The 15,405-nt window shown below is 35.5% G+C and overlaps 2 protein-coding genes across 3 annotated transcripts; one reads left to right on the top strand and one right to left on the bottom strand.

Moving 5' to 3' along the window:
• Window positions 1–1,960: 1,960 nt before the first annotated feature.
• LOC135691624 (uncharacterized) lies at window positions 1,961–8,745 on the bottom strand. 2 transcript variants are annotated; one of them, XM_065209543.2, is made up of 8 exons: window positions 8,600–8,745; window positions 7,823–7,891; window positions 7,045–7,080; window positions 6,085–6,159; window positions 5,878–5,945; window positions 5,293–5,318; window positions 4,484–4,774; window positions 1,961–3,949 (listed from the first exon to the last, which is right to left on the bottom strand). In XM_065209543.2, the coding sequence occupies exons 1-8, from the start codon at window positions 8,654–8,656 to the stop codon at window positions 3,429–3,431; spliced, it is 1,143 nt and encodes a 380-aa protein (XP_065065615.2). In that variant the 5' UTR covers window positions 8,657–8,745; the 3' UTR covers window positions 1,961–3,428. The 2 variants fall into 2 exon arrangements, with proteins under 2 accessions (XP_065065615.2, XP_065065616.2); XM_065209544.2 differs by lacking the exon at window positions 8,600–8,745 and adding an exon at window positions 8,207–8,555.
• Window positions 8,746–8,782: 37 nt separating this feature from the next.
• Window positions 8,783–14,942, top strand: LOC135691623 (uncharacterized). Its single transcript, XM_065209542.2, has 7 exons — window positions 8,783–8,937; window positions 10,788–11,012; window positions 11,498–11,581; window positions 12,040–12,136; window positions 12,925–13,039; window positions 13,566–13,819; window positions 14,377–14,942. Exons 1-7 carry the CDS (start codon window positions 8,915–8,917, stop codon window positions 14,839–14,841), a joined length of 1,263 nt encoding a protein of 420 aa, XP_065065614.2. The 5' UTR covers window positions 8,783–8,914; the 3' UTR covers window positions 14,842–14,942.
• Window positions 14,943–15,405: the final 463 nt, after the last annotated feature.

Raw genomic sequence — 15,405 nt, forward strand, 5'->3', positions numbered from 1 at the left:
GTTTCATAGTATTGACATCAACACCCGCTTCATCAAGACCTGCTTTGTGAGACAGATGCATGGGGCACGATGATTTTAGAATGTTTTTCTATTAGCTGTTCTGTCGAGGATTTTCAGCCTTTGTTAATCGTAATTCCTTTAAGGTTTTACAGGCTCTGAAACGAATAGGGGCTGGGTGCCACTCTGTTTCTCCAGCTTAGTAAAAGTGACGACTTTTCTCCGCTTTATTGGCAAAGGCCACATGAGATAGGTGTCGAGTAGTAATAGGGGAATGGTAACATATGTCTCTAGGGTCTTTCAACTGTCTACTGTATAGTGGTTTGTGATAGCAATGTTTATGAACCACTATACTTTTTTATAAGAACAATTTTATAAGAACACGAGGCTCGACATTGGCCAAGGTTATAAACAAATTAATTTTAGAACAAGCTGAGGCTGAGTTACTGTAAAATGTAATTTTGAACAATGTTGGAAAACCCCCATAGAAGATTATATCTCAAAAACGAGGGCCTTTTTGCCATCTAGGGATGCTTTTTCGGTGAATTTTCAAACTTGTCGGCAAATAAAGGATGCCTCATTCACTTTATTGGGAAACGAGGCCTTAACACCTCCTAAAGCGAAAAAGCTAGCAATCGCACTGCTTCCACTCTAATAATTTAGGAACAAATAAACAACAATCCAGCCTCAAACTTCGAAAAACTCTGGTTTTGCTAAAAAAAGAGTCTAGCTGTCGTAGTGAAATCGATTGAGGTTGTGATATATTTTGTTTCAAATTTTCTAAGCAAAGCAAATATGAAACGCCATATCTTGTTTCGGTTGGAATCCATTGATCAAAGCATACGTTTTACACAAATTGGTTCATACAAAGCATACACAAATTGTACATAAACAGCTATATTATACCCGCCTACTGTAAATAAATTTATTATTATTATTATTATATTTTACCAGATCTTCTAGTGACATGCACATTAGCAAATTTTAACGGTTTGGAATCGGCTGCGAACATTGATATTTTGTTCACAAAATATTTTAACACTTATTTCCAGCCCTTTCCTATTTAAAACTATTACGGCAAAACGTTTCTTTGTATTGAATTCTTTTCCAGAAAGATTTTCATTATCACAGTTAGACTCACTACAAAATAACTGTCGATACAACACTAGTGCTCAAGCCTTGGTTCTCGTTTGGTATGCTGTTACATTTTAATTTGGAAAACATTGCCCTTGGCCAATACATTAGCGAGAAGGCGCCAATACTGCAGCCCTGCAAGCCTAAAGGTGGATCAAACTCTTATTTTGATGCGAAGAAAAATTTCTATAGTTATGTTTTTCGCATTAATAATGGTTATTTAGACAGGAAAAATCATATGGGTGTCTTCGCGTCTTTTCTTGCCTTTCTAGCCAGTATTGCACGTTCCAAAAAGAAGAGGTTTGAGGCTTGGATTACCTTCAAGACTTTGACATACGTAGGTTCAATAATCTCTTTGGTTTTGAATTCTGGGGCCAGTTCAGCGTCTGTCGTTGTTTTTGTATAGTTTGTATTAGTTGTGCGAACTCAAAGTTCTCATGAAATATTTGTTGACGTGCTAAGAATATCATGTAAATGTTGCTCTGAATATGACAATTATTGTTCAATGGTCTGTCATAAAGTGCTCGAAACCGTATGTAAAGGCAGAGCTGTACACGCCTGATGTTTCTCTGTATGGTTAGATTGTAGCCTTGACATGTTCTGTTCAGCTTCGTAACAGAAAGTTCTGCTTATAACAATGAGAAAGTATGCCAAATGATAAATTATGAGAATTTTAGCAGTGATGGCATTCCATAAGTATGATTCAAGGACCAAATTATTTATTGACTTGGCACGGGCCACGGAATATGCCGTCGCAGGCCGTATGTTGGACACCCCTGATGTAGCAGGATCTTAATCGGAGAAATGTGGCAAAAAGAAAAGAACTGGATTTGTGTTTTTGGCTTCATCGTCAAAAGAAATAGACCTACAATCAACTACGCGCTGAAATAAATATAGTTTGATAAAGTACATAATTACGAGGTTAGTAATGGAGAGGTGAATGTTCCTTTTACTTTGCTGTGGCCAAAGCGAGTGAAAGAGTATATATCGGAGCAAAGACCCGGTTACGAAACATGAAACTCTCCCAATTGCCAGACTGTTGGCTTAAATTTGCCGAATTCGGCAAGCAGGCTATCTAAGTTCAACCCACCTTTACACTTGTGTGTTAAATTATGCACCAATCTATGCAAGATCGTGCGTATTCGAGCTTTGCAAGAATACCTGCCAACGAATGCTATGGTGCCCAACGTGGTCCCAACTTTCCATTACCTAGGCCAACTTCAATTGTGCGGGCTCTCCTCAGACAAGGCAAATTAGCCGCTGAAAAGACAGGGCTGATTAAACTAATTTGTGCATTTACTAAGGCGGGTTGATTAGTTATAAACAGAACAGATTTACCATTCGTCATCTTGCTAAATCCATTTTGGGTAATTTTAAAATCTAAAAGAGAGTTTCATAACAAGCTATACGAGACTTCCCATGCAGACGACTTAAATAAGGAACGGGGTATTGTAAGGAGTAGAGTAATGGGATATATTGATTAAACAAAGCTTAAACATATTGAACAGCTTAAGCAGATTAAAAAAAGCTTCAGTCAAAATCCATTTTACATACAGTCTCTGGCCATCCCTAAGATATCATAATTCTAAAATTTCTCTTGCCGCCAACCATGGTGGCTGCCTTTCCTAAGCCCTTTCAAGAATTTGCTATTTTGACCTCTCCACTTTCAAATACGTTTCGCCGGCCCTGTATGATGGTGTTCTACACTCTCTTGGGCGATTATTCCCCCTCTTTCGTCTTTTTTTTCTGAGGAACAGATGATTCGTCTTCTTTTCCTGAGCTGGTTTTGACATTTATACAAAAAGGGCCTATCACAGGTGCATTTTATTCTGTAGTAAGGGATGATAAGTGGAATGCAAAAATCCTTGATCCACTCGAGTAAATTTTAAATGCAAAGCACAATTTTGCTTCTTTGTTGCCCTGCTTGTAACCTTATTGGATTTGTTAGTTATGTTGTCTCTGGCGGAATTAAGTTCATTAAGCCTTTTAGCGGGCATTTTGCACTATATTTGTGCCACTAAATGTAATCAAACATTTCACCAGGGCTTGCGCTAATTCTTCACCATACCAAGATCGACACGATTGACATTTTAAAGTATAGATTTTCTTTAGATTTAATGCCTCAAAGTTTACACAGAGCAACTTTTGTTGAGACAAATGTTTGCTCAAAGGATAAATGTTTTTTGCTGGCTTTTAGATTTAGTTGTAAAAGTAAAACATTTATAATACACTAGCAGTAAAGAAGAATGGATATATAATATCATAAAAATGATAAATTACTTCAATTAAGGCAATAACTAAGTAGTTGGCTTAATTTTATAAACATCAAACACTTTTCTAAGTGCATCAAAAGCAGGATAGTCTGATTTTGTTTCAAGATCAAGTTTATATTCTTTTGAGATTCTTGCAAAATCCACCTTTGCAGGAGATCTCCCTTGGTTTTTGATAAAGTTCCTAATTTCATTGCATGCATATGTTGTTCCAAAAAGGGGTGGTGGTAAGGCACTTTCATCCCCCAATTTCACTTTGCCATTGTCAACTATCACCTCTCCATCAGTCTCATCATCTTGCAATTCATCATCTGTCAGTTCAGTTAGATCAAGTGAGTCAATGCTATCCAGGCTTTCAACAGACAGCTTTGACATCAAAGAACTCATCTTCAGGGACAAACCATCTTCATTCTCGTGGAACATGTCCCTTTCAGGGGCACCCTGGTCATTTAGGGGCAGTCTTCTTGTTGATGGAGATGGAGTTTTAACTGGTGCACGTGGTGTATCACCAACAGTATCGTATATACTCTCTGCTGCCTCTTCTATGTCTAGTTTGGTTTGAAATAGATAAATAGTACACACGCAAGCTTGGGAAGTGGGCAAAAGTATTATGTATTCAAATCAAGCATTATTCTAGTCACATATGAAAAATGATTTGGTTAAAAAAAATAAATAAATGATACAATTGTGTTAATAGATTTTGGCACTCTTTCGTAGCACTCTCAATCTTAAGAAACATAGAAATTTTTTTCTATATTTCATTAAAAGGTACAAACTGAAATGAAACAAATTTCAATTTACTATTAAAGCTCTACTTATCCCCCCTCCTCCCTCCAGTAAGTCCTGTTTCAAAAATATATTTGATGTTAGCCTTCCAATTCTTCTAAGAAACCATTCTTTTAAGAACACTCAAGAGCTTTCAGAATTGAATAAAATAATTGGAGTTTAATAGTGCCTTGACAGTACGCGATGGAATTCTTGAATGTTTTTACTAAAATCAACATAGGCAAGCCATAATACCAAGGGCCTTTCAAAGACAATGCAAGGAGCTAATTTAAATTGGAGAATAATTTAATACTCACCATGGGCCGTTCTAATTGGAATGGTATCATAGGTTGCTGTTCCTGCCATGGAACTATTTGCAGCATCAGTGCCAGCATTTTCACCAACAACTTGGTACGTTGGTGCTGTATCTCCATATGGTGGCTGTTTGTTTGCTTCACCTATTTTGACGTATTGTTGTGAGGTAATTGATTGCCCAGAGTGGCGATCCCCACTGACAATGTCATATGTATCATAGCCTGGTACATAAGGTCTGTTTGTGCCGCCTACAACTTCATATGTATTTGGCGCCTCTTCAGATGAGGGAGTGCCTAGTGTTGAATGGTCTTCAAATAATACACAAATTGATTGTTGCTATAGACCTATATACCTATAGGCTGTTGCCGATATAATAAGTTGGTGGATTTTCACATATATATACTCTCTTGAACAAATAACAGAAGTCCAAGCAAAATTTTCTATATTCCATTTTTATGATTGAAAAAGGTTGAAAAAATGTCAGCTTTGTCAGAAGAAGATTTTAATTTTTATATTGTATGTTCTGGCCTAGAGTTGCATTCTAACTGGTCTTAATTCTAGAATTTCCTTTGAAATTCTTTGTATTGCTGTAATAATCTTTCTCTCAAATCTATAATTTTTGAGAATCTTTTCCAGCATATTGGCAAAGGGGCAATTTCCTCTTCTTTTACGTCTTTAGGGCAAAATTATTTAGATAAAAACTCAAAGTTTCTTTTCTCTGTGAATACATTAAGAAGATACTTGAAGAAGATCTACAGAAATGAAATACAGAAAAGGAAACACTTCTTGTCACAGTGGCAATCCAACATACCTGTACAAACTGCTACTGATGTTTTCCTGCAAAGTAAAAATTTGGCTCAAACAAATATATGATCTAAATAATAAAAGACATTCAAACAGTAATTTGAAATGATTCATCAGGTAAGATAACTGAAAACAGAGCTCCAAAAGGTATTGGAACCTGGGAAATAGATTTCCAGAAAAGTTTTTGGCTTGGAAGAAAATTTTCAGCAAAACTTGGTTAAAAACAGCTGTTTTTGAATTAACAAAAATTGTTTCTTGACTTTTCACAACAGATATCTGCAGGTTGTAGATTGCATCAAATAAAGAAGTTTCACATTTTTAAACCTTTATAAAAACTATTACTCCTCTGTCAAATATCACAAAAAAATTGTATAACTTCAAAGCAACCTCCAGTTTCCTTGTCCAAGACCTTTTCAACAGATAAAGCTTATAAAGCGACAAAAAATTAGAAGCCCCTGTGTCAAAATTTGTGCGTATTATTGTTATACAATACTTTTACATCACAGAAAATGTTTTATCCTGTTTCCCAGGTTCCCTGAAAGGAAAACATTTTTTGCAGTTCTGACTGAAAATAAAAAAGTTCGAAAAATACTTTGTGGCCTCCACTGATTGTAGAATTATCCTCATCCATTCATCTTTTTCATCAGTTGCTTTTGCAGCCTGCAAAATATTGTATGTAATTTTTAAATCTATTAAAAATTAACTTCAATAATAGTTTTACATTGTAAAGTTGTGATTGAAAGCAAGAATTGTCATGAAAATAGCAAGAAGTAAGGAAACGAAGGGATATATCACCTACCAAGTAATATGTCCTTGCTTCTGTTGAAATTTCAAAACCATGTTTCACATGTTTGCTTGCTTTGACAGATACAACCTGCACAATTTATAAATGTACCAATTCAACTTACAGCCTCATTTGAAAACATTTTTTAAATTTTTTCCAGGCAGATAAGAGCAAGAATTTTTTTCTACTTGGAAATTTTCATTATGTTATTGCTTACAAGGACTTTACCATGATTGGCGACTATGGGGGTTAAGTTTTACCCGGGAGGATTTTTTGCAGTCAAACCTCTTGCAAGTTGCAGTCAAACTTCATTCCACCGTTAAATCTAAACCAAACGCACAAACAATATGAACAATTATATCTGGTATAAAGTATGGTGATAAAACCAAATCTGAGCTTAAAAAAGTCATACAGTGAAGTTTGGAGAAATTTCTGAAACAAGGCCATAAGTTGAATTTGTGTATTCTATATCAATCCATAAAGTTGCTGAGCAATGATACATCAACAGAAAAACCTATCAGCTTAATAGAGAAGAAAATGTCACACTTGGTGGGTAGAGCAGACATGTCATTCCACATAATGATGGTGATGAGAAATATATCTGATTCACCACCCTGGGGTAAGTTTGATGAAATTATATAGTTATTTCCTTGGTTTACATGTCAGTAAACCTGTCAGTAGAGTTTACAGCAAACATCAAAATGATAACAGATAATAATTTCAGCAGCAACCACAAATTCTAATGCTTCATATTGATAAATGTCAGCATAGATCTGACAGACTCATGGATAGCAAGTTTGAATATTTTCACAATCTGATTTATGTTTAGTCTATCTGAACAGCTTAAAACAGCTTTGGGTGTTAATGTAAGCAAAAAATTGTGTTCAAGGAGGTGGGAAGGTTGAAATTATTGTTATAGTTAATAGTTAACATTATAATTCTCAATAACATGATTTTAATTGACAATACACATACTCTAGCCATGTCAATAACTCCAAGAACACTGTTTTCCTAGAATAAAAACAAAATTTCTGGATCCAATTAAACTAATTATATAATGTTGTTCTTAATCTGGGATTCTGGCTTTTCTTCTAAAAAGGATTTTGTGAATGTACACAAGAAGTGTAAACATTTAATAGATTTCTATAAGAAATTTGTTTCAAATTGTGGCAGTGATAAAAATTAGACCCAGTATCTCCAGCTATTTCTTGACAGTGCTGGTCATTTTCATAGTAGAGAGTTAGAATGGAAAATACATCTTGAATGAAACAGGAAATTACTCTACAACACTACAAGGGATGATACCCCAGAGAGCAAAGTAATATGTATACGCTGGGGTTATTAAACAAAAAAAGAAGAGTTATTTCTTGATAGTGCTGTTCATTTTTCATGGTAAAAAGTTTGAATGGGAATTACATCTTAAATCAATGAAATTTCAATCCATAAATTGTTTAAATTGTTTTTTTATCAAACATCTTGCTACTGTGCAAGTGTCTCATTTATAACACAGCAACATACAAATCATTATTCAACTTTTCCCCTCTGTGTACTCTAGATAAGATCCAAATGGATGATAAGAGTCAATTCATTATTTTCTGTATGAGAAAATCAATGCAAAATGAATACTGTGACCTCAAAATTGGTCATGTTAGATGCAAATATTTGTTAAAGAATCTTGGAAATATTCTTCTAATCTTGGAAGTTTCATTATTTAATGCAAAGCCTTTGCAGCAATTAATTAGTTCAGACTTACAGATGTGTCCTGTGATGGGTAATACTTCACTATATTTCCAGATAAAACAAACCATCTTTTCTTATATCCCTGCAAAATTGAAAAGACAACATATTGTATTACTAATGCACCATTAAAAAATTACCAACAAGGTAACAAACAGATGATGAAATGCCAAAAGCTATCCTCCTCTGATAAAATTGCCAGAATTTTGGCCCCCTGTAACTAGTACCCCTAACTGAAAACATGCAATGTAACCAGCGCCCCTACACATCAGCATCATATGGTGAGTCCAGCTTTGAGATGCAAAAATTTAGTTGTGAACATGTGGGTGAAATTGAGACAAGCTTTTAATTAAATTGGATATAATTCCGCTGCATAATTCCTTAGAAGCTATAACCATACTTTGAGAAGTAGTCTAGATTGTTTTTTCAAGAATGCTTCTTTGTAAAAGCTTAGGCTGTCGATGCTCATAATGATTTCCAAAAGCAAAGTCAATGAACGCCAATTTTGGCTTCTTTGCCAAATGTGGCTTCTAGGCTCATACTATAGGATATCCTGCGAATCTTACAGTCTAACGTAATCAACACTTTGTCAGATTTCGCAACAGACAAGGAAGTATAGTTCATACGTTCATACACGTGATAGATTGTAGCAGATCCTTTTTACGAAATGTCATATATTGCGCATGTTTGCAACAAAAACAAAACACGATATTTGATTTGGCCTTTCGACAAACTTTAAAATTTTGCCTTTGAAAAAAGATTTTCACAAATTTACGTGAAGCAAGTAAATAACCTGCACTTTTCTTTTCCCTTGCTTCTGTAGGAATCCTTCTTTGTAAATCGAGAACATCTTTTATTTGATATCATCAACTCTGCTCTGGATATTCTAATTAAAAAACATCAACACCTCCTTCCTCATAGCGCCAGCCTCGTCTTAGCTGTCTCGTTCTCAATAATGTTCTGATTGTGATCAATAAAAATCAATAAAATTCGAACATAGGTTGAATTTGACCCTCAAGGCTCTTGCATGAAAAACAGCATGAAAAGTCTGCTGTTTTTCTAAAGTTCATCTCTGTCAGAGTTTCTGATCGAAAATGATGAACCAGACATGCATCTGATGGAAATCCTTAGGTAAGGATTTTGTTTGCAACATATTTGCACGTGAATTTGGTGTTTTTCTTGCTTGATAAGGAGAAAAGCCGGTCTGCAGAGTGTGGCACTTTTCGACGAGATCTCCGGTGTGTACGAGCAAAAAGCCTTGTGTGCCGGTAAGCACCACCAAAAATGTCTGGTGTGCTGGTGTGCACCGACTATTTTCTTCTGTTGTGGTTAAAATTTGTGAATTTGCATTTCACCGTAAAAATATATGTGAAGTACACTGTTGAAGATAGCCCAAGTTTTTATTTGTATATTTGTCAAGTTAGATTCATGATATCTCAAATTGTTCATACACAACTGTGCTTGTTTTTATCAGCTGACATTTTATATGGGACCACACCAAGCCACACCAATCTTATTTGCCACACTCAAAAATACCCGGTGTGCAACAGGTTTTGCACAAAAATATCTCCGGTGTGCACATGCCATACTCTGCAGACTGGGCAGAAGGGTTTATATTGTTTTTTTAAAGTTTGGATGTTTTGGTGTTTGTGATATTGTGATGAGTCGTGTGTAATATTAGTATTATTAATCTAACAGTTGCTTGTTTATATTACTTTTTTTGCGCCTGATTCATTGCTTTCTTGGCCTTTGCATGTTAGTTTTTTACAGATAGATAATAAAGAAAGTTTTTGGACACCTGGGCTTAAAATCCGAACATAGGCGACAGAAAACCCTGATGTTTTTGCACTTGGCTGATTTGACTGCCAATAGGTTTTTTGACAAAGGTTTAGAAATCCTGCATAAAGTTTTACAAAGTTTAATTTTCTGTTTTACTGCTATATTAGTTAGTTCAAATTTTATAAAGCACTTCCTTCTTAATTTTTAAAGTTGTCTGTAACAGTATTCGATTAAACCAGACTTTGGATTGCCACTTTTTCTGTGAACCTCAGATCTGCTAAGAGCAGGCCTGTTAACAGGCATGGTCTGTGGGCCACATTGTGTCTGATGTGGTCCACACATTGAGAACTATAATGTATTTATTGAGGTTGTAAGAAAGAAGTTTATCCATGTTTTTCATGAGGTCAAATAAAAATGCCTGCATCAACTTTAAACATAATGCCTCTGTTTTGTGTCTGATTTGTTTGGGTATAAATCACAGTGCTGAAGGGATGCAATATTTCAAGGCACTATAACACCAAGAATTCATCTTAAGATAAGCTGGATGGCTAGTTACATCTTCATAAATTAGAATTCTTGAAAAAAAGTTTTTAGTCAACAATCCCTAAGCAAATCAAATTTTTATGGTTTGGCTTGTGCCACAAAGGTCGGCATGCTTTGGTTTAGTTTTCTTTTTTTGGGAGCACATACAAAGAAAGAAATGATTGCAGAAGCAGACTTGGGCCCCGTTCACAAGGGGGCAATTGCATACTGTTCCAATAGTGTTCTAAATTTTGGAACAAGTAAATGAAGTGTTCAGGCAGGAACGGAATAAACACATACCAGCTTTTTCTCCTGTTCACCTAGGGACACACTAGCTCTGTTCCATTTTCTGTGATATAATTTCAACATAGTGTTTACCAATACCAAAGTCTGTATTTCCACATGAACAATGCAAGCCTTTAGCAAACTTAGTTATTGTTCTGTTTTTCGAACCAGTTCACCTGTTCACAGAGAATGGAATGGAACAACTGCCTACCATTCCACTTTTCATATTACTAAACATAGCAATTTAAAGTGTTCCCAAGTGAGCACAGCCCCTGAGCATTCTACTTTTTCTTTAGACTTATTCTTTCTTTTTTGTCCCCTTCATGATGATGAATTTGATATTTGATTTTAAGAATGCTTCATCTGATTGGTATTTTAAACCTTGTTCTTTGCAGATATATTTTTGGAATACTTTGTATCCTCTGTTCTACTGATGGTGTTAGCAACACAAAGATAAAGATAATTGATGAACCATTTTCACTAAACCATGCAGGGATAAATGTACAGAATATTGCTCCCCTTGAGAAAGAAATTGCTTCAAAAGTCAAGCCAAGGAAGATTTCAGGTCCACCTCATCTGTTTGAATTGTCTGGAAAATGTTTTATTCTTCAAAAATCAAGGTAACAAAAATTTATAATGATTCTAGCTGCTTTTCAAGTACCCATTTTCATATAAAATAATTTGTCTCCTCTTTTAATTGTTAACCTATATGACAAGTGACAGGTATTTATGAAATAAGCAGTCTCTGCTTGTATTTTAGAAGTAGCTTTCCATTTCAGTTTATTGTGTTATGGCTTAAATGGTAAGATTTTGGGTGTAACAGTTGTGGTACATTTCTGTTTTGTATCCATCTTTAAGACAATCAGTAAAACCTTGTAGAGTCAATCATTTTATGTGTAATTGCCAAGGTGTTAAGTCAGTCTATAGTAGTAATTTATTTCAACATTAGAGTCATATGTTATAAAATATCACAATTGCATGAAAACCATGAAGGCAACATATTATTGAATTTTTTCTTTCTGACTCAGATCTAACACGATGATTTTACAAGATGTGAAAAATGTATTTCAAAAGATTTTAATTTTAGATTTCTTTTTCATTCCAGCTACAAATATGAATTTTGTCCTTTTCAAAATGTCACACAAAGAGAATTATCATACAGATGGAACTCTTTTCAAGGGGTCTTAGGGTAAGAATAGTTCTTATTTCCATGCTATCAATTTTTTCAAATCTATGACTTTCATAGTATCAACTGTCAGTATGAAATAAATTTTCATTCATAGTTTGGTTGTTATTGTCTGCTTTGTTACTCAGACAATTCCAGCCAAAGATATCTGACAAAATTTCCCCATTGTTTTTGATATTTCAAAGGGAAAAAGCCTATTGAGAGACTATTATTCGCTAAAGAATATTTAGAAATTTTGAGACACATATTTCAGTCGAATTTCATGTATATTATTTCCAAGAAGTGGCACGCATCTTAACTGACTCTGTAGTGAAGCTACTCCTTGGCTGCCCTAATCTCAATGGCTTGCATAGGCAAATTCTGAATTCATAAACTTGAAACGGGAAGTTGGTATAATACTTACATATAAGTCACATTTCTTACATATAACTGGCTCCTGAAATGATTTCACAATTTTACAGGATTTGGAGAGAATGGAATATCATTAACAACACATTTCATTCAATGTTAATGACTGATGGAGAAAGTTGCATTGGACATGGCTACAGAGAAGTGATGGTATGAGATACCTTATTTAACTGCTATGCTTCATTTTTAACCAGGGGGTGCCACAGGAAAGGCTTTAGACAAAACTTTCCTACCTATTCCAAGAAAGTAGCAGAAGTTTTGAAGTCTCCTGCAATGTTGCATCCCCCAAGTCCCTGCCCAAAAGCCATAGCAGAGTACATTCATTTCAGACACTAGCTTTCCAACTTGTCACTGTAAGCCCCTGAATAACCCCCTGGGGGCTTATTTTACAAAAAATATTTTGGTTTGGGGGCTTATTCGAAGGTAGGGTCTTATTTAGCAGCAGCAAAAAAAAATTGCTAGAGGGTGAATTGTCTTTTGTCTTTCTTAGGCTGGTCAGTATGCTTAAAAATGCAGGTGTATGGGGATAAACCTATTGCTGTTGAGGCAATACCCTGGCCCATAGGGGCTTATTCAAGGGTTGGGGTTTATTTCACAAAAGGTGCTTTAGGGTGGGGGCCTATTCGTGGGAGGGGGCTTATTCAAAGGTGGGGGCATGTGGGAGGACTTATTGTATGTCTTTTGCTGGCTGGCGCTGGCACAAGGTCTGATCAACTCACTCCATCCATTCTTCAATACTTGCTGGCTTGAGGGAGTGGTGGTAGTCTGTGAAAAGTTAATTTACTTTCAAATGATTTAACTACCTACTAACTGAAAACTTTGCCGGCTAAGTAATAAAAAGGGGTCCTCCGCATCCCATTTCTCCGCCCTATATATCCCTTGTCATCCTTCGCATTTGCGGACAAAACCTTTGTTTAATTTAGCCTTGGTCGTTTCAGGTACTTTTCAGATGTGGTGATGAAAACAAAGTAATCGACATAGATGAGCCCAAAACCTGTAGATATAACCTGACATTTCAGACTCCATTGGCATGCCCGCTCGATGTCTTCATGGGTAGGCGTCTTTATTTTGTAAACCTTATTTTTCCCCCTTTAAGTGTTATGCTCTTAATTTTTCTACTTATTATTTAGTTTTTGTTGTTGAAGCAAGCATTGATAACTCCGATTTTATTTTTTATTTTCTGATCGCTCGAAAAAGCGGAAAAATTACATATCATTCTTTAGAAGTTTCCCTGTGAGATTTCTCGAGGTATGAAAAATGAGACCAAAATTGAACAGGAAATTATATCCAGTAGCTTGTCGAAAAGAGCTTTAAAGGAGGAATGAGATGTTCTATGGGTTCCTTTTTTTAACCAATCGGTAACCACTTTCCCTCGCAAAGTTTTACAGTGCAAAGAAAATGTATAACTGTTAGAAGAACTCCTTCTGTCTACAAAAAAGTTCATGAAGTTTTGACTCAGTAAAAACATAGTGAAAAGCCCTAAATAAAACAGCTTCCTTGCTTGCCCGATGGTTCTAAAATTAAAGCCAGTGTTTATATTTTCTATGATGTATTCTTTAAAATTGTTGTCTTCTTCTAGTTTATCCTACTCTAACTGATCTTGGCAAGGAGCAATGGGCTGAAATAGAACACAGATACCACGAGAAAGAGTTGACTTTGAAAGGCTACCGAAAGAAGAGAACAGATTTGTTTATCAGTGAAGGCCTAAAGCACAACGAGGATGATGACGAGCAACCTAAACTGTCGAGTGATGGACAGGTCGAAGCAGCCAAGACAGAAAAGACTGCCGAGCTACATGATTACCGTATATTTGGAAGACATGAATGTATTCAGGTATCAATTATATTTTTATTTCAACATACTGATGTTCAAGAAAGGGGAAGGCTTTAATGTATATAGCTCTCCTTAAAGTCTTGTAAAATGTTTAGCAACACCCAGGGGCGTACCTTGTCGATTTGGAGTGGGGGGTGTAAACGGGTGATTTTACCGACCAAAATTAAACTCTTGCTAATCAATGTATAACTTATTTTACAGTTATATATTGTGAATTTTAACTATTTTATCAATATAATCTTGTCAATTACGAGCAAATGAAATCCTTCCACGTGCTATCAAGATACGGATCTACCGACAATCCATAACATTTACCGACCATCCGTAAAATTTAGCGACCAACTTTCCAAAAGTGTACCACACCCCCCTACCCACACCCCCGGTAGGTACGCCCCTGGCAACACCCTACTGTTGGCCTGGCTTTATATTTCATTTAATGCTTAAAGTCTGTGTGAGAATGCTATTTATGATGAAAATCGCTGATCATGCAATGTGAGCGAACACCAGTAAAACAAACACGATGCATTACTATTTCTGGCATTCAATCGTTTTTTTAGAAATATGGCGAGCTTTTAAGGGAAGTTGAGTTGTTGAGAGCAAAATTGAAGGAATTAGAAGCGAAAAGTGGGTCTACGAGATTGAACAATTCAACTGAGTCCGTTGAAAAGAAAGAGTATGATAATGCAGTTAACTTTACTAGGCCGAAAGGTGATACCACTGTAACTGCCGACATTGGAGTTGGCAAAGTGGACGCTGCTTCTGTCACAAGGGTGATGAGAAAAGGAGACGATGGGAGTGACAACATAAATCATCCGAGGAACTTGAAGAAGTATGGAAGAAGGGGAGATGACGGTACGATAGGTGAAAGGAAAATGGGGGAGAATTCAATCAGCAAAAATGGAATGAAATTTTTACATTCTATGGAGACAGCGAGAAAGAAAGTGAAGCTCACAGAAAAGGAGCAGGAGAAAAGAGATAAAGAGATAGCGCAACAGCATGCAGTGAATCACAGGGTTCATTAAATTAATTTTGTAGAATTTGTATTAAAGGAAGTGGTAATGTAGGATTTTTTATTAGGGGGGTTATAATTCGTCTTTATTATTGAAAAGATTCAAATCAATTACACGATGAATTATTCTGTTTTGAGTTTTCTCTATTTCTTTCTTTCAATTGCTATCTGAGCTTATATTTTATTTTGGTTTTTGCGCATGCAAGCACAAATTAACTTTCTTATCCGTGGGAAAAATCCTTGCTGCACATACGAATCATGGAGAAATTTACCTTCAGCAAAAATAATTTTAGCCCTATTTACAGGAAATTGTCTGTTCTATTTAATTGTAATTGATTTTTTTGTAACTAGCCATATTAAAGAGCTTTTCAATATCAGTCCGAATAATTTCAAATCTTCTAGATTTGAATTTTTTTTTAAATATCATGTCTTACACTGATCAAGAAAATCTTAAATTTCAAAGCACCTCCGAAAAGTTCATCGCTTTCGAAATCACATGTTTACAAAAGTGAATTGCCCCTCGAAATTACGGTAAGTACTTTAGTACAAGTAATTTATGTTGCGAAATGTTTAAAAA

Source organism: Rhopilema esculentum, chromosome 13, assembly GCF_057945365.1.
Source record: "Rhopilema esculentum isolate cy_ngs chromosome 13, ASM5794536v1, whole genome shotgun sequence".
NCBI lineage: Eukaryota > Metazoa > Cnidaria > Scyphozoa > Rhizostomeae > Rhizostomatidae > Rhopilema > Rhopilema esculentum.